General features: G+C 35.3%; 1 protein-coding gene across 2 annotated transcripts; it reads left to right on the top strand.

Annotated features, from left to right (window-relative positions):
- Positions 1–1,442: 1,442 nt before the first annotated feature.
- On the top strand, positions 1,443–21,926 carry LOC113765117 (probable phosphoinositide phosphatase SAC9). 2 transcript variants are annotated; one of them, XM_027309177.1, is made up of 14 exons: positions 1,443–1,543; positions 2,167–2,251; positions 3,340–3,947; positions 4,810–4,942; positions 5,911–7,127; positions 9,293–9,400; positions 10,508–10,678; positions 11,662–11,904; positions 12,232–12,663; positions 14,833–15,654; positions 17,669–17,866; positions 19,232–19,684; positions 19,767–19,997; positions 21,387–21,926. In XM_027309177.1, exons 2-14 carry the CDS (start codon positions 2,239–2,241, stop codon positions 21,666–21,668), a joined length of 4,911 nt encoding a protein of 1,636 aa, XP_027164978.1. In that variant the 5' UTR covers positions 1,443–1,543; positions 2,167–2,238; the 3' UTR covers positions 21,669–21,926. The 2 variants fall into 2 exon arrangements, with proteins under 2 accessions (XP_027164978.1, XP_027164979.1); XM_027309178.1 differs by lacking the exons at positions 1,443–1,543; positions 2,167–2,251 and having other exon boundaries at positions 3,790–3,947; positions 4,820–4,942.
- Positions 21,927–25,947: the final 4,021 nt, after the last annotated feature.

Raw genomic sequence — 25,947 nt, 5'->3', positions numbered from 1 at the left:
GTAGGGGGTGGAGCAGGCTGCGTTGCTGTTGGGAGGCAGAGGTAACGGGGAAGGGGAAGGGGAAGGGGGAAGGAAGAAGAAGAAGAAGAAGAAGAGAGGAAAGAAAAGAAAAAGGAAAGAAAGAAAAAGAAAAAGAAAGAGAAAGAGAAAAAGAAAAAAAAAAGAAAAGGAAAAAAAAGTTTTTCACCTTATAAAAAACTTCTACAAAATTTTTTCAAAAACTTCTACAGTGCACTACAGTAAAGTTTTAGATAAACTCCAAAAAAATTCAGATTCCAAATAGGCCATAGATTTGATCATTTGGGAGAGGGCTAAATGGAGGAGTTTTATCATGAATATTTGTGAGATTGAAATATAATGAGTCCATTGTCATGCCAAATAAAATCATTTGATTTTGGTCAACATTGTAAGATGTATAAAAAAATTGGTATGGACATGTGAAACTTGAACATAAGGTGATAGTCAAGGGTAGTTTTATAAATTTAGTTTGCAGGGAAGCTATTAAAGCAAGATCAACTATTCTCTCAACCTAAATTTTATTCACATTTCTCCCTTTTATTTTTTTTCTATAAGTATTTTACCACTATTTTTATATTTTTTTATGAAACTACTCTCACTCTAAAATATCTTGTCAAATTTCGCAACTCGATTTCTATTTGTCTTTTTTTTTATTTTTCCTTTTCTTCTCTTCACTTGCTCATCAAACTATTGCCATCTCTCCTTCCATTAAACTTCTAGACTATTACTAGAATTTATTTGATACCTTTATCTTCTACTCATTTGAGTAGCCACAGTCTTCCTATCGTCTTTTTCCTACAAATCCTTATGTAAGTCAAGAAAATGTAAGTCATTTTGAAATCTCATTTTGTAAAATTAATGAAAAGAAAAATGCAGAAAAGAAAAGTCATTTTAGAATAGGGGTAATTTGTGAATTATAGAAAAAGAAGGAACAAGAAAAATAAGCGAAAAAGAGATGGGCGGGAAAAAAAAGAAAAGAAAAATAAAAGGCAAAAAAAATGAAAAGAGCAGGGACAATTATAAAAGCATTTCTATAATTGAAGTATCTTTGCTATGTAACACCTAAAATGCCCATAAGAAAAATAGGGGAAAAGTGAAACTATACTAATAGCTAGTTTGTGAGTTGAGGATAGAAAAGAAAAGAAGAGAAAGGGTAAGTTATGTGAGAAAAGAAAGGATAAAAAAAAAATTTGTAAGCTTCCATCAGTTTTCCTTCGCTTTCCGCCCGTTTTGGTCAGAAAAATTTTGCACTGTAGCAGCGCTTGGCTTCTCTTCAAGATCCGTTCGTTTCTTTTCTTTTCCGTCTCACTTAAATCTCCCAAACGTGAAAAGTCCACCTTTCCCTTCCTTTCTTTTCTATTCCTTTGAAATCTGAACTCCCAAACTAGCTATAAAAGTCCAAGAAGTACAATGCAATTTGCCTTGTCAAAATCTACGTAGGATATAAGTTGCAAAATAAAATCGATTCATTTCCAGAATTCAACCAACAGAATTCTTTTTCCTCGATTCATGCCCCAATAGAAAGGTCAGTCTCTTCTTCTACGTCTTCTTCTAAGTTATGCGTCGATTTTTTTTTTGTTTACAATTTCAAGTGCTGAATTAGCTGAAATACTAAGTACTTTATAGATCTTTTAAGCTACCTATTATCATAGAGTATAATCTTATTCAACAAGTGTTGTATAATTGGATATGCAACTCAAATCTTGTGTAGACATTGGCGACTTGGAGATTTATTTCGTGGGTTTCCTTGATTTTTTGCTGATAAAGTGATTTTTTTTCAGTATTATTTATCGAAAATTCGTGAAAGGGTGAGAATCCCATTATCAGTGGCTTGATTTGGCATTCTGGATTGTAATTTTTTTCAGTGGAAATAGGTGATCCAATGTGAATTATTCACAGAGCAGTGATTGATCGGTTATAGCGTCGAAAGAAGTTTGTCCTACTTGTTTTAGCCGTTTCTGTAAATAATTCTGAAAATGGTCCACGCTTTTTGACAATATGGAAGGAATTTAGTAGCTTTGTAATTGTAATCTTTTTTATTTTTATGTTTTGTTATAGAAGCTGAAGTAGTATGCAAATGATCGTAGCTGAAAAGGGATATCTTCTGACCATTTCTATGATATAATTTGTTGAATTGCCTTTGATCAGAAAGTTGGTTTTCTCGGTTGGAAAGTGTAGGCGCGAAGGCTCTGGACAGTGCCTGAATCAGTTCTCTGTGACATGGAATCACCTGGTGAGCCGCTGAGAATTGCTACTTCTTTTGTTATGATAATTCATATGAGGTTATTGTTATGATTTAGCAGTAATAGTTAAACAGTTGTTGCCTGGGTTGACATTGGGTTTTCTGCCTAATACATGGTATGTTTTGTTACATGGAGCGATTTTACTCTGATTGCTAGGAATAATTTTGTCCTAACATCATTAGCAATTTGGACATTTTTTTGGTAATGTAAACTGCAATTTATCATTTTTTGGGTTTTAGAATAAAGACATTTCCATGCCACATGAAGGATAACGAGAGAAAAGTAACTAGAATTTGAGAGATTGGATTGTGAAATAGCCTTTGTACATGGTGCTGCAGTTAGATGCAGGTACTATTTTTCTTGGTATCTCATGAATGTGTCCTGCATATTGGACTATATTAAGTTCCTTCACGGCAGAGTTTGGGATTTTATGTAGATGAATAAGAATGGCCATAAAGTTCCTATTTATTTAGCAAATCACATGTATAGGAACATTTGCAACAACATGATTTGGTTGATGACTTACCTTTTTTATTTGTAATCTGATCAATCATGGCAATCTTTTAGTTGAAAGCGAGACAACATCATGAGTTAATTGCTTGTTATATCATTTAAACCCCTATTAGTTTCTTATTTGTCTTCTCTATCTGTGCATTAATTATAAATCCTCAACTCAACATAGTAAAGAAAGTTACCCTCAGAAATCTAACAAGGTCCACTTATTAAAAAGTAAGTTCTTGAATCCTATGTCCACTACCACTTTAGTCATGCATTATTGATATAAGTGAGCTGTCCGGTTGGGATAGGCTGTGTCCTTATTCGCGTTAAAAAGATCACTTTCCTTGAACCTTACATAATGGAAATCATTTTGTTATCTTGCAAGGATAATCGGCAATAAGTTTCCCTTCAGAAAATATATGGTGCTTGTCTTTTTCCTCTGTCTCATTGTAAAGTCCCATAATTTTCTTTGCATTTTCAGAAAATTTTAGGGTATGTATGGCTTTCTTCTGATGGATGTCATATATTTTGCCTCTTTCGTTTTCATGGTTTTCTGTCTGTTCATGCTTGTATGTCACAGTTGTTGCAGGTAATCATCTCCGGGATACATCTGTAGTTGTTGTCACTTTGGATTCAAGTGAAGTATATATTGTTGTCAGTTTGTCTTCCAGGAATGATACCCAGGTGATCTATGTTGACCCTACCACTGGGGCTCTTTGCTATAATGCAAAGCCAGGCTTTGATGTTTTCAGATCACAAAATGAAGCTTTAGATTACATAACCAATGGTACAAAATGGTTGTGTAAGAGCATAACTTATGCAAGGGCTTTATTGGGCTATGCAGCCCTTGGGAGTTTTGGTTTGCTGCTTGTTGCAACAAAGTTAACTGCCACCATTCCAAGTTTGCCCGGTGGAGGTTGTGTATATACTGTTACTGAGAGCCAATGGATCAAAATTTCACTTCAGAATCCTCAACCCCAGGGAAAAGGAGAATTGAAAAATGTTCAAGAATTGACAGATCTTGACATTGATGGGAAGTATTACTTCTGCGAAACAAGGGACCTCACTCGGCCCTTTCCGAGTCGTATGGATTTGCAAAATCCTGATGAAGAATTTGTTTGGAATAAATGGTTCTCAAGCCCCTTCAAAAACATTGGACTTGCTCAGCACTGTGTCACTCTTCTGCAGGTTTTTCTTCACACTTGGTATTTTCACATAATGCTTCTTAGAATTTCCTGACTACTTTGGCATCTTTAGCTTCAGTACCTGCATTTTTGAAAATTATAATAATTATGTCTACCAGAATTTTTAACTGTGCATGTTGTCAGTAATCTGGACTGATGACCCTATTGAAAGTTTTGATGTGGGGTATAAAAATGATATGGAAGGGGATGGTGGATTAAGTAGAGGGAAGTACTTGTCCATTCTAAAATAATAGTTGTTGATACTTGTTTAAAGTAGACGGAAGTACATTCTACTCTAGAATAATTTTCATTCTGTTCCAAGGGTGATTAAAATTTTTAATTGACCAAGGAAGTTTTTTCAAAATGCTTGTTACCTTAGACCTCTATTAGTACATTTACCAAATTATGAAATGCTTAGTTCTGTCGCCCCTCACAATTACTGAGGAAAGTTGCCACATAAATATCAGCATTTTAGTCCCTAGAGAATTTTAATCTAAAAAGACCACTTTTAGAAGTGGTTTTGTGTGCTTAGATGCTTAATGGATAAAAGAAACTGAAGGAGGGGAAAATAATGTCTTACCTCCATTAAAAGGTCTTGTTTGGCAAGATTCATAATGGATCAATAAAATTGGAGGGAAAAGAATATCATACTCCGTTAAAAGTTAAATGGTATTTTTAGACTCGACTTGGTTGCATCCCTGATGAGCTCAAAATTAGTTTCACTTTATAGCTGTCTGGACATTTTCCAACTTGATTCCAGTCCGTAAATTAAATATCTGTATGCTTTTGATTTTCATGCATCTTAGCATATGTTAACCCTAGTTAATTGAAAAGAATATTTGTGTCTAATTGACTCCAGTTTATAGGGCTTTGCAGATTGCCGCAGTTTTGGAAGCTTGGGCCAGCAGGAAGGAATAGTTGCTCTTCTTGCTCGTCGCAGTAGGCTGCATCCTGGTACTCGCTATTTGGCTAGGGGTATAAACTCATGTTATAGCACAGGTAGGTTGCTCTTCTTTGGCATAAGCAAACTATTCACTTAACTGTTCGGCTTGAAACCTGTGGACATTGATATGAATCTAAGTAAATTTAACTTGACAACTGGATATTTTTCCATAATTGGGACAAAATTGAAGTTGGTATAAGTTAAAAATCTCTTTATTGGTATGGTTGTTTTGGGCGTGGCAAAGAGGTGGCTTGGAGGTGGGTGGTGGATTGTAGCTTGAGAGGAAAGATCAGTGCATGGCATGTTAACACTGATCCATCTCTATTCATCCCATCCCTTTCTACATTGTGACTATAGTTCCATGTCCTTTATATTGTCATTTTCAACCCTTCCAGATTGTGACTCTTTCTTCCATTTTTGATGTACATTTACATGTTTGATGACTATAGATGGACTTTAACATCTTTGGTGTGGATATTCTGCTTCATATTTTGTTATTCACATACTACCACTTATTTTAGTTTTATCTTTTTATAACTTAACATGGTATGCATGCCTATCTTAGGATGGAATTCAAACCTGCTAGAGTGAATTTTGTTCTATGCTCCTGAAGTATCCCAGACCATGCATGGTGCAGTAATCTTGTACCTTTGGTACCTTGTCAGTACTCAATGCACTATAAGGGTCATGCACCTTTGAGATACAGCCATCTATGATTTCTATAATTTTCCTTCTAAAAGAAAAAAATCGTTAATATGGAAAACAGCTAATACTGAAGAGGACAGGGAATCTTGAAGGAAATTGCCAAAAGTTGCATGGGAACTGCTCACTGATCTCTAACAAATTTAGTTGTGAGATTTTAAAGAAAATAAAATAAAATAAAACCCATGGTACAAAAGTTTGATAGTTGTCTACATAATAGGGATGATAGCTGGCTTTTGTGCTTATATGTAGTCTGTTGTTAATGGGCTAGGATTGCCATACACCTTTGTTTCAGTCTTGTCTGTTTTGCTTTTAATGACAGGGAATGAAGTTGAATGTGAGCAGCTTGTGTGGGTTCCTAGAAGAACTGGTCAAAGCATTCCTTTCAACACTTACATTTGGCGAAGAGGCACTATTCCTATTTGGTGGGGTGCAGAGTTGAAGATCACTGCTGCCGAAGCAGAAATATATGTTTCAGATCGTGATCCTTATAGAGAAAGTCCTCAATATTTTGAAAGATTGACTAAGAGATATGATACAAGAAACCTAGACGTAGCTGTTGGTGGGAATCAGAAAAAAAGTGCTGTGGTTCCAATTGTATGTGTGAACTTGCTGCGATACGGGGAAGGAAAATCAGAATCCATTCTGGTTCAGCATTTTGAGGAATGTTTAAATTATATCAGATCGACAGAAAAACTTCCATATACTAGAGTTCATTTGATCAACTATGATTGGCATGCAAGTGTAAAATTGAAAGGAGAACAGCAAACGATTGAGGGACTTTGGTACCTTTTAAAAGCACCTACAGTATCTATTGGCATTTCTGAAGGAGATTATCTTCCTTCACGTGAGCGGATTCATAATTGCAAAGGTGAAATCATTTGCAGTGATGATTTTGATGGTGCATTCTGCTTAAGATCTCATCAGAATGGAGTAATACGTTTCAATTGTGCGGATTCGTTGGATAGAACAAATGCTGCTAGTTATTTTGGTTCTCTTCAAGTGTTTGTGGAGCAATGCAGACGGTTAGGCATATCACTTGATAGCGACATAGCATATGCTTATCAATCAAATAATAGCTATGGTGGATATACTGCTCCATTGCCTCCTGGGTGGGAGAAAAGATCTGATGCTGTAACTGGAAAAACATATTATATTGATCATAATACGAGGACGACTACCTGGAATCATCCCTGTCCTGATAAACCATGGAAGAGATTTGACATGACGTTTGAGGAGTTTAAGAGATCAACCATCTTATCACCTGTTTCTCAGCTAGCTGACCTTTTTCTGATTGCTGGAGATATTCATGCTACACTATATACTGGTTCTAAAGCTATGCATAGCCAAATTCTTAGCATATTTAATGAAGATGCTGGAAAATTTAAACAGTTTTCTGCTGCACAGAATATGAAAATTACTCTACAAAGAAGATACAAAAATGCTGTTGTAGATAGCTCTCGCCAGAAGCAGTTAGAGATTTTTCTTGGACTGAGGCTATTTAAGCACCTTCCTTCCGTTGTGCTCCGGCCTTTACATGTATGTCATTTCCAGTATTACATTGACGAGTTTATCACTTGCAGGAACCTTACTTGTTGCATTTGGCACTTAAGCTATACCAAAATGTTTGTTTCTGAACCAAAGAATTTATTTACTGAATCTTGGTACACTTGGTGCCATTTGATGCTTATAGATTGTTTCTTGGTCGCTATTGACCTGTAAATAGTCTACCTTTTTGCTTTTACCTTGGTGAAGTGACATCAATATCCCCTATTCCAACAGGATAGATAAGTACTTGGATTTCTTGATATTAACTGTATAGCGTCTATTACTGGTTGACCCTACGAGCTTGAATAAGTCATTTGGCTATTTCCCATAAAAGGTAGTGCATGTTTTTAAGAAGTAAAATTCTTCAAAGTTTCTGAAATAGGAATCTTCTTCAGTATATGAATAACAATATTCATCCTCCATCAAGGCTTTTTCTCAGCTACAGCTCTGCTTATGGTCATACTGATTTTATATGTCAGTACTTAAAAATCTGCAAGCGGAGATTCAAATGGATGAAGTTTTCTTTCCTCTTCATAAGTAGGTCTTACATAGTAAATCTTTAGTTTCAGTACATTTCACTTCTTTTATCATTATTTCTCATATAGTAGATGGCTACCTGCTGGAGGGGAATCCTCCAAAGAATATCCCATCAAAGATTTAAAAGACTTGCACTTTGGTGCTGCAGCATTCATGTCAGGAAGAGCTCTATTTTTTATGATATTCATTGTAATTTGACTCAAAATCAATACTTTAAACTGCATGTGAGGAGCTCAATGAATGCAATTTTCTTCCTCTTTATGACTGGTTCCAGCAAGGTAATCCCTTAGGTAGTGCATTTCACTTTATCTGTCTTAGTCCATTATTTCTTGTGTACTAGTAGGCTATCAACTTGAGGAGAAACCTTCGAAGAAAATCCTTCAAAGCTATAAAATTCTTGATACTCCAATTTTTTGGAGTTTATTCCATTGGTTGTTTTCTGAATTTAGTCTAAGTTTCTCTCTCAAGATTATTATTCAGCATTCAGATCCATGGAAAATGATATCACGACTCATGAAGTGCAAATATGTACACCGCTGTGATATTAGTGTTTACTTGTATTGCATGTTTGTTATGTTCAAGTGCTTTTAAGTTGGAAGATGATGTTAGTTTTTTGTGGTCCTATCACAAGTAAGTTCTATAAGTCTGTGGACTCAAAAATGATCTGTATTAGTCCAAACTGCAAACAAGTGTCTTTTAACTAATAAATCAATTGTGGTTGGATAAAGATGGTTGTGGACTTGTATTAACATAGAGCATATGTGACTGAACTGTCTATTAACATGGGATTTGAGTTTAGTCTATACGTAATGGTTATTATTTGACATTTTTCTTGGTAGATGTAGAGTGATTTTTTTGCTCTTTATAGTTTGATTCTTTAGCTGTCTCAGATGCCATTATAATTTGAATAATAGTCAAATAAGTTGTTTGCTATTACCTACTTACTCTTTCTAATGGATAATGACTAAAAGGCCCAGTTTTTCAAGATGGACTTTGGGGGGGGGGGGGGGTGTGGGAAAGCGGTAAGTATGGCATTGATGGAAAGTAGGACGGTTGAAGAAGTATCCATAATGTTAGCCTTCTTTATCCAAAATCTTGGTGTTGCACATGTAATCCCAATGAGATTTTGTCAACTGGCCTTGGTGAAACTTACTGTAGTCTCTTAAATGGTTGTACATGGTTATTGAAATAAGTTATGTTTTGCAACTGCAGATTTGGTTCTCAACTGTTGAGGCTGTTCATCATAATCATGGTTTAGATATTTTGGTGAGGTACTGTGATCCAGAAGATAAGCAAATGAAAAAATTCCCTTTTGAGTAAAAATTTTGGGGTATAAACACGTGATATGAAAGGACGTAGCCTGAAGTAACACCTGATTATGTGATGTACGACATCACATTCTAACAGTCTATTGAGGATTTGGGCCTAAAATGCCCATAATATATTTCTGTAATCATGTAGAGAAAGATGCCTTGTATTCATAATGACTCAATTACAACTTGTTTGTGAGCTGTTATTGGAGGTGAAATTATTGTTTTCTATCCATTGGTCGCCTTTACGATAGAATCTTTTGCATCCATGCTAAAACATTGTCTGCTTCTGTATGGTTATCATGATAGGTACCTTCACGTCCATTTGGGTGCTTTCTTAAGCCTGTTGCAAGCATGATTCCAAGTTCTGATGGCGGAGCTGGCCTTCTTACCTTCAAAACAAAAGATCTCATATGGGTAACTATGGCATTTTTTAAATTAATTTATCATGACAGGCTTCTTATCAAGTTTTCTTTAGTTTTCACATGACCTTGCTCTCTCACTTTTTGTATAAGAAACTTGCTTGTGATAAATAGGGTAAATTGCCTTAAAAGCCCTTGAAGTTTTTCACAATATCCTACATATTCCCCACTAGAAATTTTATAATTTTAAGTCCTTTTTAATATCGACTCAATTTAGTCCAAGTTTCTTGCACTTGTCAATTGATTCTTATACAAAAATGATACATTCATTTGACCCTTAAAATATCAAATAGACTACGTCAATTTTAATTAAAATATCATACAAATCCACTCTGGTTCACCTTAAGTAAGACTTGAACCTAAAAATTGTGACTTATTTAAGAGACAAATATGAGGTAAATATGAGGTTAGGTATGATACACACGATATGACACATTCCTTTAAGTACAAATACTTTTACTGTGATGATTCCTGAAATACGTAGAGGTGATTGGATCTTCTAGAGTTTGATTTCTAAGTTTTCAGAAATTCTTAGTAAATTTTAGGGTCAGGTTGTTAAACCTTATCTTTTTGATTGCAGCCCAGAGACCAAACTGATGTATGGAATGAATTTTGAGGTCCAATAGTAGTAATAAAAGTTTAAAAGACTAAACGGAACCTTCTGAAATAATTCATGGACTTCCAAGATAATTAATGTTGTTATTGAAACTACAACAACAACTACTACTACTATTATTATTGTTATTGTTATTGTTAGTTTCAGTTCCAGGGAGGCTCTAAGTGTTATAAGGGGGAAGGAGGGAAAATGGAGGGCTTGAGAGTCAAATTAGGGACCTGAAGGTTGCATCCCTACTACCTGAGCTGGGTTGTTGGTTATAATTACTACTATTATTTTTTAGTTATCATTATCATGTGTTTGTAGGTTAATTCTAAAGTAATATACTGGGGTAATTGTCTATATATCAAACGGAAATATTTATTGGGCTTTGTAGGTTGGATTGCTTTTATCATTACTTGGGTGAAAAGGCCTGCTACTGATACTTTTAATTTGTAGTTTTTTTTATAAGAAAATAAATTTACAGAAGGTGTATGTATTTGACAGGTTTGTCCACAGGGTGCAGATGTGGTTGAGCTCTTTATTTATCTTGGTGAACCTTGTCATGTCAGTCAGCTTCTTCTCACAGTTTCACATGGGGCTGATGATTCAACTTTTCCATCGACTGTTGATGTGAGGACAGGGCGCTATCTAGATGGACTTAAACTTGTCGTTGAGGTCTGGTATATCTCTTTTTATGTTTATCTCCTTGAAAGGCCATACATGTGCTTCCACACTCGAGTGTTATGTGAGTTCTTGGATAGATAAATGGGATTTTGGAACCCAAAATCATGCAATCTATGTAGCCCCTTGTATATCAATGGAAAAACAGCTCATGAAAAAGAAAACTAAGGGAAAACAATAACGAACCAGCTGATACTATTTCCTCACCCACTTTTGGTCTCCCCTGCAGCTATGCTCCATCCTTTACTCAGTGTGAGAAAAACTGCTGATCTTCTGTTCCTTTCATGCATGACTTCTTTACTTCTTACCCTTTGTTGCTGATCTTCTGAACCTTTCATGCATGACTTCTCTACTTCTTACCCCTTGTAACCATGTAGCACCCAAAAGCCTCTCTCTCTCAAGCCCCCAATACCAAGAAAACAGCAACCAAAAAAATAAAAAAATAAAAAATAAAAGATGAAGAAGGAACCAAGTTGTAAGAATAAAAAAGAATGAAAGCCAGCAATACCAGATAAATGTGGTTAACAAAGTAATCAACTGAAACACACGGGTTTGTTTGTGTTTGTGTGCACAAGTAAATGATAATAGGTAGTCACATAATCGTATGTTGGAGGCAGTTTTATGGATGCTGTTGAAGTACTCTTTTGAGAACATAAAAGTTGAACCAATCTTGTGCAGATTTGTTCTGTATTGGGCTTTATGTAAAAGAGCTTGATTTTTTTCTGGTCAATTCATGTGATTGATTTTTTAAATGAACAAAATGTGATCCTCAATCTTGAGTAAATCTTGGCCTTTTTGTCTCAAAAAAGCATGATGCCATGTTGGATGTTGACCTTTTAAGTTAACTCTTTGGAGACTTTTTATCATTCACTTTATCTGTTTCTCTTCTCCTAGACCCAGTCGCTGACTTTTCTAAGGAATTAGGTTCCTTGCTTGAGTTGATAGTCTCTCACGGGTGGTTGCTTTTCTTTATACAGGGAGCTTCTATTCCTCAATGTCCAAGAGGGACAAACATTTTGATACCCTTACCAGGACCTGTTAATGCAGAGGATATGGCTATTACCGGGGCTGGTGCTCGTTTACATACACAGGATACATCCTGCCTTTCTCTGTTGTATGACTTTGAAGAACTGGAAGGAGAATTGGATTTCCTTACTCGTGTTGTTGCACTTACATTTTACCCTGCTATGGGCGGAAGGAGCCCAATGACGCTTGGTGAGGTACAAAGAAATATGATTTAACACTTACAGCTTCTAGCACCTTGTTCTTGACAAAACCTAATAACCTATGCCCTGTGAAATCTCAGTAGGGTAAGTATGACATTGACTTAGCTTAAAGTCTGCCTGGGGAGTGCAATTGATGAGCTAATCAGATTGTCAAGTACTCTATTCTTTGCTCTTTCCTTATTGAAGTTGACATTGTAAATGTACTTCCAATTATTAACCAGTCTGATTTCTTGCACCGCTTGAAAGAAAATCCGTGAGTTTCTTAAATTTTTTTGCTAATACCAAAGAAGAATCATCATATTAAATCTCCAAGTTTTGCAGATAGAAATACTTGGAGTATCTCTGCCGTGGAGGTTTATATTTACTCGGGAAGGACCTGGTGCAAGGTTTTGTAAGCACACCAATGCTAATCAAAAGGAAGTTAACCCGCTTCTCTCTGGAACGGACATGAATCCTTTTGCTGATGCTTTGTCTGATAATAAAGTGATGGCACATGTACAATCTGATAAATCTGCCAGCTCATGGATTGACCTTTTGACTGGAGAAGAAAGACATTCAGATTCCTTTTCAGAACCTGTAATAGAAACTGCTATGCCCGAAAGAAGTGAGTTGCTTGACTTCTTGGATGATGCTACTATCCACAACCATAATGGTGTAAATAATGACGCAAAGGCCGTATCATATAATGAACCTTCAAATAGTAGCACGCAACAGTACATCAAGTGTTTCAAACTACTTTCAGGACCACAGATGGTACGTTACTAGTTTTAGTAATGATCATAGAAGCACTTCAATTTTTTCCTTCTTTGAAAATTTTGCTTTTCCTTTGACAACTTATAGGTGTCTAAGTTTTTTTTTCTTTTTTAACGTCAAATATTCAACTTATTTTATTTAGATTATGGGTACCTTAAAGTTTGGAGGACATCCAAAAGTAACAATCTCTTGTCTATAAGTAGCTCTAAGTTCACAATAATGTAGGCCTAGGATTTCTAAAGTGTCTGCAAGATTAAAATTCATTGATACTGTTTCATGTATTTGAAAAGGTCCTCCTGTGGCATTCATACCTGCTAGTAGCTTGTTGAACATTGCTTCTGCCATACTTGTTGGTTTCAGCTAAGTGGAGACATTAGCAAAATCTAGAACATGTAGTGACACTTTCTTTTTCAGTTGAAGAGATGACCTCTGCTTCGTCCAACATGTTTATGCCATTCAATGCTTGTAGAAAGTCAAGACCCCTTTACTTTGTAGTGATGATTAATAACAGCAAAATGAAAGGTGTTAAGAAGGCTTCTGATTGTTATTTGTGCTTTGAGGCAGCATGCTTTCTGTTTGGATACTTAAGGTTATAGGAACATCTGGTACTTCAGAGGGAAAAAAGAGTTTCTCATTCTCTGAGTTATGGTCATGCTGGTATAAGAAATTGTGCGAAAAGCGAGTAAGAGCATGTATTTGAAGTAGTTAATGTTAAAGTCCTTAGATACTAAATTAGTTTTATTTTGCAAAAATAGTTGATCTAGTGGTAAGGAAGTCAATAGACTTGACATGACGGCTGCTACACCTGGCGGAAGATTTTGTTTTGATTCATGTCTATAACAGTATGAAGCATCAACACTGAAGCTTATGTTTCTCTAACATGAGCACTGAAGCTTACCTTATGAATTTGAAGTTACAGATACCATTAAGTTGGTGAATCACAATACTAGTGGCTGTTTCTTAAACTGCTGGGAAATTCAAGTGCTGAATGCATTATATTTTTTTGACAACCATACAACTAATTCTTGAAAAATGTTACTTTACAAGTTTGTGCTTTTGTTGGAATTAATAATAGGTATTCTTAAACATTTAAAGTTGATTTAATCGTAGAGACAGTTGTATATAATATCCAAAAAAATTATAAACCATGTTAACCTGCAAATTGGAAAAGAAAATCTTATAGTAAAACTTCTTGTCAAGTTATTCAATTGCAGGACATTTAACTTTCTTAATATTTGACATCTTCATTCCTAGGATGCTTCGAATTTTAAAGAAAAATCGACAATGTTGGAGCAGTTATACGAACAAGGTCTTTAAAATTCTGAATTCCTGTTAACGCCACCTTTTTAAATCATCAACTTGACACTCATAACTTGTTCCCAGAAAATCATTAGTTGAATAACTATGCCAAATTTATTATTTGCTTGTTTCCTGTCCAATCTTCTGAAAATCATTCTGGCACCATTGGAAAAGCTGTTTATGAACTTGGGTTGGGATGGGCATTCATTTGCAGTAGATAAGGGGTCTCTAGATTGTCATCTTTGAACTCATCCTCAATCAAGATTAACCATAGCCCAAAGAGCAAATAAAGTGATGATATAAGCTTATAAAGCTGTGGATTCCATAACTTGTGCAATTTTAGGTTGAACATTGGCTTTTCATTGCTGAAACCACTTTCAGGCAAATTCATCATTTTAAATGGGTATACTTTTTGGCATGTTAAATTGATTAATGTCTGACATATTTCACTTAAAGGGCTTATTTGCATTATCGGAACTTGAGTGATAAGGATCATCAATAGACATTAATCTAAGATGTTGATGACTGATGGTATTTTAAGGCCTAAATTGGTAAAGTGAGCTTCAAGTTGATACATGTGAGGATGTTTGTTTTGACATCGTACATTTGCTTGTTTGGAATGCTGAGTAGATCTAAACTGTCAAACTTTGGCCTTAAGATGATTATTTTTGTATGTTGTATAACTTCATGAAGTAAACATACTAACCATCTCTTATAGACTTCGGTCTTCTAATCATAGGGTGTTTGGTAAATTTTTTATTTTAGTTCAAGAAAAAAGGAAAATGGAAGATTAGAATCTTCAGATTAAGACATCATACTGGCAAGCCATTTCAGTCATTGAAATATTTTCCTTTTCTCCTAATGTTACAGGAAAGACAATTAGATTTTATGGAAGCTATGAAACTTGAAATTGAGCGGCTCCGTTTAAATCTTTCTGCAGCTCAGAGGGATAGAGCCTTATTAGCAGTTGGAGTGGATCCTGCAAGCATAAATCCTAATCTATTGCTTGAGGATTCTTATACTGGAAGATTATGCAGGGTGGTGCATACACTTGCGTTACTTGGGCATACGTCTCTTGAAGACAGAATTACTGCTGCCATTGGTCTTGAGATGATGGATAATGGTGTTGTAGACTTCTGGAACATAACGGGGATTGGTGAGAGCTGTTTGGGTGGCATGTGTCAGGTTCGGGCAGAAAGTGAATCATCTGCACAAGCATCCACCACCTCAACTTCTTCTAAAGGTTCTCAATCTTTCTTTGTGTGTTCTGAATGTGAAAGAAAGGTTTGTAAAGTTTGTTGTGCTGGGAAAGGCGCTCTCCTGCTTTCAAGCTATAACTCGCGGGATGCCTCAAATCCTGGTAGTGCAAGTACACAGGGGGGATCAAGTCATGGAAGCATAAGTGATTCATCTTCAAACCGTTCAGTGTCACTAGATGGGATTATTTGTAAACTCTGCTGCCATGATATAGTGCTCGATGCATTGATTGTGGACTATGTTAGGGTCTTGATTAGCCAGCGAAGAGGATCACGTGCTGATGATGCAGCACATAAAGCCCTGGACCATATTGTGGGATTTTCTGCTGTGGATTGTGTTCCTCAAAGTAGTCAACATACAACAAAGGTTTTGAGACAGTTGACAAATGCAGAAGAATCACTTTCTGAGTTTCCTTATGCCAGCTTTCTCCACCCGGTAGGATTTTGGACCTTCTCCAGTTTTATTTACTCATATATGGATATACGCTTAATAGATGTATGCTTTTTCTGTATGCTCATGCTGATTCAGTTTTTGTGTCCTTTGCCTTTCCATCTCACTTCACTTTGGGATTACAAGACTACTTGGCAATTATGGTGACAGAAAGTGAATTTGTTTGTTTTTGTTTGTCTGATTGTAATATGTCCTATGTCCATCCTGCTGTTCAACCTTTTAAAATGATAGCCCAATCTACAGATCTGTGGATCCCATACTGAATGTTGTAAAACATGGTTGTTGGGAGGTAACTCGTATGGGCAGTTAAACGCAAGGAAAACGGAAACTTGCTTGGAAGAACTGCAGGATGCATCCCAAAAATGATCCTTGTAAAGATTTGGGACGTTAGAAATTCTGGGTAACCTTGGGATCAGTGTATATTGAAAAGCTTAAGTTCTAGAATATAGCTGGAAAATCTAGTTGACCAAGACAATAAACCTATAGTAAAGACAGTTTTCTGGACGACTGTTTCAATAACTGCTCCTGCATTACTAAATTTATCCCCTAAGACTGTTTGACTTCTGCTGAGAAAAGCAGTAGAAACTATAAACTACAACCGAGCAGCAGATATCATGCTGGAGCTCAGATGTTGTGACGTTTATGATACTTCAGATTAGGAAATTAGCCTGCTGTTCTAGTAATTTCAACATTATGCAATTTCAACACATGTATGACACTTGAGATGTTCCTGATCATTTTCATCAATAGGTTGAGCTCAAAGTGTAGTTAGAGATGGTCAAAACCAACTTTTTCTTTAGGAAAATAACCTCTTCCACCTAAAAAACCAAATTCTGCTTTTAAAATAATCTTACTTCATATTTGCATTCTCAGATAGACATACAAAAAACTGTTTTTCTTTCTACTCTGTAGGATATGAATATTTTGCCCTCGTAAAAGAGCAATGCTTCATAGTGATTTTTTTCCACAACTTTATCTGCACACAAATAGATATCATTTTTTTTTTTTTGGGAGGGTACAAGTGGGAGGTCTTGAACCCAGGATATCCTATTTACAATCCCTTCTCCCTTGCCACTCAACCCAGCCCTCCCCCCCACTCAAATATATATCTAAATATATGTTTATATTATATAGATGCTCTACCCTTTCTTTCATTCCTTGAATTCTCTAATGCCCACCGGTTTCACTCTCATTTGCAGTCCCCGTTTCTTTTCTGTCACTTGAGAAATTGATTAATTTGGCAATATGAAACTCCATTAACAGTTATGTTTGTTGCAAATGTTTTTACTTTTTTGTTCTCTACTGAGATTTTATGTCTCACATCTTGCTTGGTGGGGTTTACCTGGATCTGTTAAAATGTTTTGAGTAGCTGTAAGGACATGACCACTAGAAAGGATGTGCTATACCATATAAACCAGACAGTGGCATCTGGCTGGCAATATCAAGCGCCAGGTGATGCAGGACTGCTTTTGGGGTACCTCAAATTGAAAATTTCTTGCTAGTGAATTTTGGGAAATATGGTGTTATTTAACTGAAAAGGTTGGGTACAGGTTGCCCTTTGGTTACGCATTACTAGCTTAAGGGGCATGGAATGTCCAAAAATTGGTCTCGTTTCTAACTACAGAATTAACATGGAAGACAGATAAGATCCACAGATAATGCTTGAGATTTGAGCAGAGATTTAAAACCGATACTAGTTATTTTAAGGTGCTTAGCAAATTGGTTCCGCTCCTATGCTAATCTATTAGTGACCATGATATGACCAGCCAAAGAAATAATTAATATGCAGAAATGCTGCAAATAACCAAAACATTGATTCCTCCCGAAATGTGTTTTCCAAGTGACAAAATTTGTATTTTTTGAAGTGCACCTGACAGTAATTGTTTGCGACTTTTGATATTATGCATGTTATACTATTGAACCTTTTTGCTTGGCTGCATCTCAATTCAAACCGATTGACTTCTTTACGAAATTGTCTGTTGGTTATTATGTATTGAAGGTGGAAACAGCAGTAGGTTCGGCGCCTTTCTTGTCATTACTGGCACCACTGGATGCTGGTTCGCCTCATTCATACTGGAGAGCTCCGCCAAGTGCTTCATCTGTTGACTTTGTCATTGTCCTTAGCAATCTTTCTGATGTTTCGGCTGTGATCCTTCTAGTTAGTCCATGTGGCTATTCAATGTCTGATGCTCCTATTGTAAGTCTTCTCTGTGCAGCTTATTGTTCTATAATTGATGCAACTGCAGGCTATCCAATTATCTGCACAGATGATAATGTACGAAAAGGATGCTTAGTAGTGATGCCATACAGCTGGAGCTGGCTTATGTGCAATTCTGTAGAGGATTTGCGATTAGGTATAGTTAGGGACATATAATCAACTGGATTCTGGGAAAGGGATGGGGGATAACTTGCTTATAGGTTCTTTGTTAGAACAAAAATCGAAACGCGTGTATAGCTCAATTACTTGTGCTGATTTCTTTCAGTAGATACTAATAAAACCAAAAAAAAAATTGTCCTTAAGACTTGATGTAGTGTTCTATAATTTTATACTTCTGTCTAACACTGTACACTTGTGGATGAGAGAAGCTCCAAGGATTTGGAGACATAACTTAGTCGTCAATTTACAAGTGCAAATCTTTCAGAAAGGGCCAAATGTTATTCATTTCTTTTTCTTTTCTTGACTGATTTTGTGATTGTGATCTAGTTGCACAACACACTAATTGATATTCAGTAGTGATTCAAGTGCATCATGTGCAAAACCCCCCTGGTCTGAGGAGCCATTTGCCTGTTTAACAGAAAGGGGAAAAGAGATTTTGGGGACTGATTGATTTTGTATGGAAAAAAAACTGCTCATAAAAGAGGAACAGTAAAGTGTAGGACAGGGAAAAGACAAAGGTCTTAAATGACAGTGAGTTTGTTTGGATAAGAATTTATTTGGATGATTTATTTGATCCAGTTACTGTAGTACTTTTTGTGATGTGATGTATGTGAGATAAAAAGGTGATTGGGAATTGTGTGTATGATGCAAGCAAAACAAAATCTGAAATAAATCTTGCAAATTTTCTTTGTCCAAACAAACCCAGTATCTCCATTAAACTTTTAGTGGTGGTAGGAAGTCGAACATTTTCAGTTAATATTATATGCTTAATTTAGATCTTCCTTTATTTTGTTAAAGATGTTGAAGCCAAATTATGTGGAAGAAAATTCTTCAAAAGTTCTGAAGTTTGTTGGGTCTCTTTAATAATCTTCACTGTTCCAAAATTTTTGTAACATTGAAATGGTTCTCTTCATTAAGATTAGTTCATGGATTGAGGACTTTGTCATATGATGGTTATTTAAGAAAAGTTCTGATCGACTTTGATCCAATGTCGTACGCGTTTACTTGACTTTTATCTGCTGTGAACCTTTTACACGCATGTAAAGAACAGTCAGTTATATTGATGAACTCCTCCATATGAAATTCCTTTGATTTTATGTTACTCTTCAGTCTTTGGTAATATCTCACTACCAATTCCACGTGATTCACAACTCAGTCAATCAGCTTCTTTTACTGCTTATACAGGTCCAAATATGGGCAAGCAATAAGATCAACAAGGAAGAAAGATCATGTGTGGGTAAATGGGATGTGCACACTCTGATTAAGTCTTCTTCTGAACTTTGTGGACCAGAAAAATCTCAAGAGGAGAAAGTGCCCAGACATGTAAAATTTGTCTTCAGGAACCCTGTTCGATGCCGCATCATTTGGATAACTCTACGCCTTCAGAGAATGGGTTCAAGTTCTGTTAGTTTGGAGAAAGATTTTAATCTGTTATCTTTCGATGAAAACCCCTTTTCTGAACCTAGCAGACGTGCCTCTTTTGGTGGACTGGCTGAAAGTGATCCATGCCTTCACGCTAAAAGAGTTCTAGTAGTTGGAATCCCTACAAAAAAAGAAACTGAGGTATCATCTGGAGGTTTGGACCAAACAAGTGTACGAAATTGGTTGGACAAACCCCCAGCATTGAATAGATTCAAGGTGCATACACTGCCTGATTTTTAAAAAGAAAATATGAAATTTTACATGCAAGCGTAATCTTAAATTCCTATTTCGATTTCAGGTTCCTGTTGAGGCTGAGAGGTTAACTGATAATGATCTTGTTTTAGAGCAATATTTATCCCCAGCTTCACTTACATTGGCTGGTTTTCGATTGGATGGTTTTAGTGCAATAAAACCTTGGGTCACACATTCACCCTCATCGGATGTAAATATGTTGGATATGTCGTCGAACATTTTGGACGATAGATTGATATCCGCTGCTGTATTGTACATTCAAGTATCTGCTCTCCAGGTATGACCAAGAAATAAGTTATTGAGCTGCTATTTTTGGTGCTTTATTTGCACTGGATAGTTTTTTTTTTTTTGGGGGGGGGGGGGGGGCAGGGATTGTGGTTTTCCTGGTATTCCTCCTATTCTGGTATTAGTTTTGAATCATTCCTTCAAAGCATTGGAACTACATTACTGTATTTTTGGCTTACATAGGATCAGACATCAGCAGGGGTGCAGAACCACAAGTTTTGTAAGCTAAATTTGATAGCAAAAAATTTGCTGGTATTTTAAATCAATAAAGTTGTAACACTTGTTGGGGAATCAAGCTATACTAGCTATCTCTACAGGGTTGATTATGATATCAACTTCTTAGGCAGCTGCCAGTTTTAGTTTCATTCTGTCCTCCAAGAATATGGCATATCCAAGGCTTGTAGAACGTTATCAAGATATGAAATCCATCTCCAGGCAAAAGAAACTCAAATTTAACTACTTATTCAATCTGATGCAAAGCGAATTTGCTCAATCAACATACCAGGAGTCTTTCAGCCTTCTCTGTACAATTAGCCAGTCTGTTGCTTTCAAAGGTTTATATGTTTCCCATGCTGTTATCCAAACCTCTTACCAGTTTTATATTGGAAATTCAGGTTACTAACCATGTTAAGCACCTGTACTCCTTGATGAAGTTACTGTTTTATTTTATTAGTAAAATCTAAAGGCCATGCCATTTCCTTAATCATTAAAATAGTGATGAGTGGTTCATACGTTTAGAGGCTATTTATTGATCTAATGCTGTAATTAAGTGCAATCAGAAAGGTTTAATGGGAGATTTAGTTGCTTTGATTTTAATTATTTGGTAACAAATCTCTATGTATCTCCATGCATCTTTTTGTTTCCTTCTTGAAGAGTTTGAGTTTTACAAGTGAACCTAGCTCGTGGTATGGTGGAGAGTCAAGCACGCTAGAAAAGAAAATATAGAGATGCTTGGAGGCGTTGTGTTTCCTCCTGTTGCTGACATAAATGATATGTATTATGCATGAGCAACCTTTATAGTGCATACGAGTTGTAGCTAAGTTTTCTCTACCAGTCTACCTTCAAATGATAAGATGTCGATGAGGAATGGGTCTTCATATATATCTTATTATGGACTCAAGGATTCCAAATTGGACACTTGATTTCGTGAAGCTGCATTGACAGTGGTTTGTTTAGGTCTAGTATTGTCTAGTATTCTGTTGAGTCAGCTGCTACAAGCACCTCTTTGCCGAGAGACAATGCCTCTGTAATTTTTTGCATTTTTTCTTTATTAAATGACTTGTTTTTCCCTGTATTTTGTTTTCTTGGTCAAGCTAATAATGGCTGTTCTTGTAATCTTGTCACTGACTGTTCAACTGAGAGTTTTTTGTCACTTCTGCAGGAACCCCATAATATGGTGACAATTGCAGAGTATCGGCTACCAGAAGTGAAGGCATGGACGCCCATGTACTTTGATTTCCCTAGACAGATAAATACTCGCCGTATTTCATTTCGACTTCTTGGAGATATTGCTGCATATGCTGATGACCCAGCAGAACAGGATGACTCGGAGTATAGAGCTCGGCAACTTGCATCTGGGCTGTCTTTGTCAGGTAGGGTTAAACTTTATTATTATGGTGATCCATATGAACTTGGTAAATGGGCGAGCCTTTCAGCTGTCTAGTTAGGAGAGGACATCAATTCAAATACTCAGAGTTGGTTTTTTGTAGGGTAACAAATTACATAATTCTTTCTTGTATTTTTGGGATCTGTTGTAGCAGTTATTAATTGATTGATGTTTACAGTGTATAAAAGGAGTAACTATATGCCCCTCTTGAAACATCAAGAAAAGCTAGAGGAGGAAAACAGGTTTCCCACAATATATGAAGATGATATTGTTTGTGTACTGTTTTAAGTTTAATGTGGAACCAAGTTGTGAATCTCTCCGTGAGTAAATGTTAAAATTGCATGCTAGTCTCATGTTTCGATTAACACAAGATAAACAGATATTTGTTGTATGGCAACATTACCAACAGACAGCCCAACTCGAGTCTGTTGCAAGGAGAAAAAGAAGAATCATGAAATGTTTTAGAGGAATTCATGGCTCCACGAACTCTCAAGGGCAAGTAACAAACAAACAAACAAACAAAACAGACAGGCTTTTGTTTGGAAATCAGAAATTCAATTGAGCAAAAGAACGTTAATCCACAGAAATAATAGAGACTGAACTAATTGTTATGAAACAATTAAAAGTATGGATGTCCCTTTGTATTCCCAAGAGGATTAATTCTTGATTTATGGATACATTATGTATAGAAGTTACAATCCATAAATCTATTCATGTAGTGGAAGAACCGTTTCATAGGTTTCTTCATATTCTTGTAATAGTGGATGTTTAAGAGGATTGATGTTCCTTTAATCTTGTAGTACCTATATAAAGAGGTACATTGACACCCTTTTAAAGGACTTTTGTATTGGTTGGAATATAAGAAAATCACTCTCCATTCCTCTACTTCTTTCTCCAATATTTCACTTAATATTATAGTAGTTTATTTTATTAGTTTTATAACACGTTATCAGCACGAGTCTCTACTTCTGAGCAAAGGTGAAACACGAGACTCTGTCAAGATTCTGCTAGTGTCAAATCAACTGTTGGTTTTTTTTCGAGCAACTCTTGACTACCTATTGAGGTAAATCTCTAACCCATAAACTTATTTCAATTTCTTATGGTTAACACTTGAATGATCGCAAAATACAAGTGCTTATTGCTGAACAATCACTAAACACAAACATATATTGTTTGACATCTTTGAGGTAATATTTCTCCGTTTAATTCTACTTATTTATCTTTATAATTATTTATTATAAATACTTATATTCTGATGCATTGAGTTTTAGAGATGTTATTATAGAAAATCAATTATGTTTGAGGATTCACTTGTTCTTTGAAATACTTAAAGAAAAAGATTCGACCACCTGAAGATGGTCGTTCTTTAACAAAAATATTTGACCACTAGAAGATGGTCATTATTTCAAAAGCCTGGTATGATAAATTTACCTATGGCTACAAGAGCATAATTATGCAATTTTCAGAATTACTTCTCAGTTGAAATTGTGTCGAGAAAATTTTACTCATAAGATATATTTAAAATGATATTATCCACAATTGATTTCTCGAATATGCTCCTGTAGTGGCAATATTGAGAGAAATTTTGAGAATTATTCTGTACTTATTGTATGCTAGTTCTAGTCCATTCCCAGAAGTGAATGTGACTAAATTTCAATTTACTAGTTATGGTTGATGCCATGACTATGATTTTGGTAAATATGTATTTTACCATGACAAGAGAAAAAATTACCACTTGAAGTGGGATAATAATGATGAGGACAAGAAAATAAGAATCCTGAAGATAAATGTCCCGAAGTATATTTGACGAATCAAAATTATAATCGCATCTTCACATGGTCAATTTCTTTAAACACCCTGAAGGTATATGATGCTTGATTTAATTTATGATAGTAATTAATTTTTTTTCCTGAAGAAGAAATGGATGTTAAATATTTGGGATCAAAGGATTATGGTGATGATATTTGTCCCATAAGAATTATGGTGACAATGATATGTGTCTCATTAATAAGTGCTACTACATACACTATATTCCAATGAGAGAGACAAACACAATCAGTGGTAGTGTTTAACTGATTGAAAACTCCAGAAGATCCACTACTATATTTCTCCATGTAGGAGAAAAGTTTATTATAAATAAAGCACTACTTTTTACCATGTCTCGGAAAATTTATTGAATTTATATATCCGTTGAAATGGATATCAAATTGAGACATTAAATGAGACAATAATAGAGATCATGTTTAGAAATCAAGTGAGATAAAGGTTAATTATATCATAATAACCATTCGAGAGAGAAATGGTTATCGATATAGTTGTTTTTATTCTCATTTGATTTATTATTTTCACCTGCAGTAAACCAGAAGTTTACTGATCCCAATGGATATATGATTTGACAAAAGTGAGAATATTTGAGAGCCGACAAATATTTATACATACCCCCTTTATATTATATATGGCTCCAAAAAGAAATTTAGAATTTATGTCGGGTATGAATCACTTTACGATTAAATATCGTAAAATATTTGATGGGTGATCTATTAAATGATTTATTTATTCTGATGAACTACGATTCCCGACATTAAGGGGAGGAAGAAATCAACCGAAAGGAAATCATTTGAAAAATTGAATTTCCTCAATCCTCATACAAAATAATGTGAACTAGAAGTTCAAGAAATTCTTCATTTATAGAAAGTTATATTTATCGACTCCAGAAGAGTCATTAAATCAGTTATTCCTGCAGGAAATACTCTGGTTAAAATTGATGTCCCTGAAGGATATGCACAAGTGCTACAAATAAATTTAAGGCCGGCCTACCTAAACAAAGTATAAATTGATTTCAAATATCTCCGGAGATTAAATAAATGTCATGACAAAATTCAATCTCTTGAAGAGGTTGCTCCTGAAGAGCCAACTCCTGAAGAGAATGAAATCATAAAAAAAAAAATTTAATTGGAGCCTAATAAAATGTAGCACTTGATATTATAGAAGTTGATGAGGATTATGAATCTAAATCGATTGATGAATGTCGGTATAGAAATGATTGGCCAAAATGAAAAGATGTGATCCAATCTGAATTAGACTCACTGGTTAAAAGAAAAGTTTTTGGACTTGTAGTCCAAACACCTAAAGATGTAAAGCTAATAGCTTAAGGATTTTCACAAAGGCCTAAATTTAATTATGATGAAATGTATTCACCTGTAGTGGATGCTATCATATTTAGATATCTTGTGAGTTTTGCAGTACATGAAAAACTAGATATGCGTCTAATGGACGTCGTTACTGCATATTTATATGAAAATCTTGAAAATGATATTTATATGAGAATTTCCGAAGAATTCAACATGCCTGAAGCATGCAAATCAAATTCTAAAGATATTTATTCTATTAAATTACAAAGGTCTTTGTATGACCTAAAACAATCTGAACGTATGTGGTATAACCGCCTCAATGAATGTCTGACTAAAGAAGGTTATACCAATGATCCAATATGTCCATATGTTTTTACCAAGAAAAATGGATCAAATTTTGTGATCATTGTTATATATATTGATGATCTAAATTTGATTGGAACTCCTGAAGAGATTCAAAATAATGTTGAATATTTGAAGAAAGATTTTGAGATCAAGAATTTTGGAAAAACAAAATTCTACCTTGATTTACAAATTGAGCATTTAAAAAGTGAAATTTTTGTCCACCAAACTGCATATACCCGGAAGGTATTAAAGCGGTTTTATATGAATAAGACACATATATTAAGTACTCCAATGATCGTCAGATCATTAGATCCTAATAAAGATTCTTTTAGACCGCAAGAGGAAGATGGAGAGATACTTGGTCCTGAAGTACCATATCTCAGTGCAATTGGTGAAGCATATTGAAATGCAACGATTAAAAGATCTCAAATGATGTTTGCTTCAGGGGGAGAAATTAATACACAAGAATAGTGTACTCTTTTTCCTTCACTAGGGTTTTTGTCCCGATGGATTTTTCCCTGGTAAGGTTTTAACGAGGCATATTCTTTATGTAATGGACATCCAAGGGGGAGTGTTATGAAACAATTAAAAGTATGGATGTCCCTTTGTATTCCCAAGAGGATTAATTCTTGATTTATGGATACATTATGTATAGAAGTTACAATCCATAAATCTATTCATTTAGTGGAAGAACCGTTTCATAGGCTTCTTCATATTCTTGTAATAGTGGGTGTTTAATAGGATTGATGTTCCTTTAATCTTGTAGTACCTATATAAAAAGGTACATTGACACCCTTTTAAAGGACTTTTGTATTGGTTGGAATATAAGAAAATCACTCTCCATTCCTCTACTTCTTTCT

The sequence above is a fragment of the Coffea eugenioides genome, chromosome 3, assembly GCF_003713205.1.
Source record: "Coffea eugenioides isolate CCC68of chromosome 3, Ceug_1.0, whole genome shotgun sequence".
Lineage (NCBI taxonomy): Eukaryota > Viridiplantae > Streptophyta > Magnoliopsida > Gentianales > Rubiaceae > Coffea > Coffea eugenioides.
Note: the sequence above shows the minus strand (reverse complement) of the source record. Positions and strands in the feature narration are given on the sequence as shown.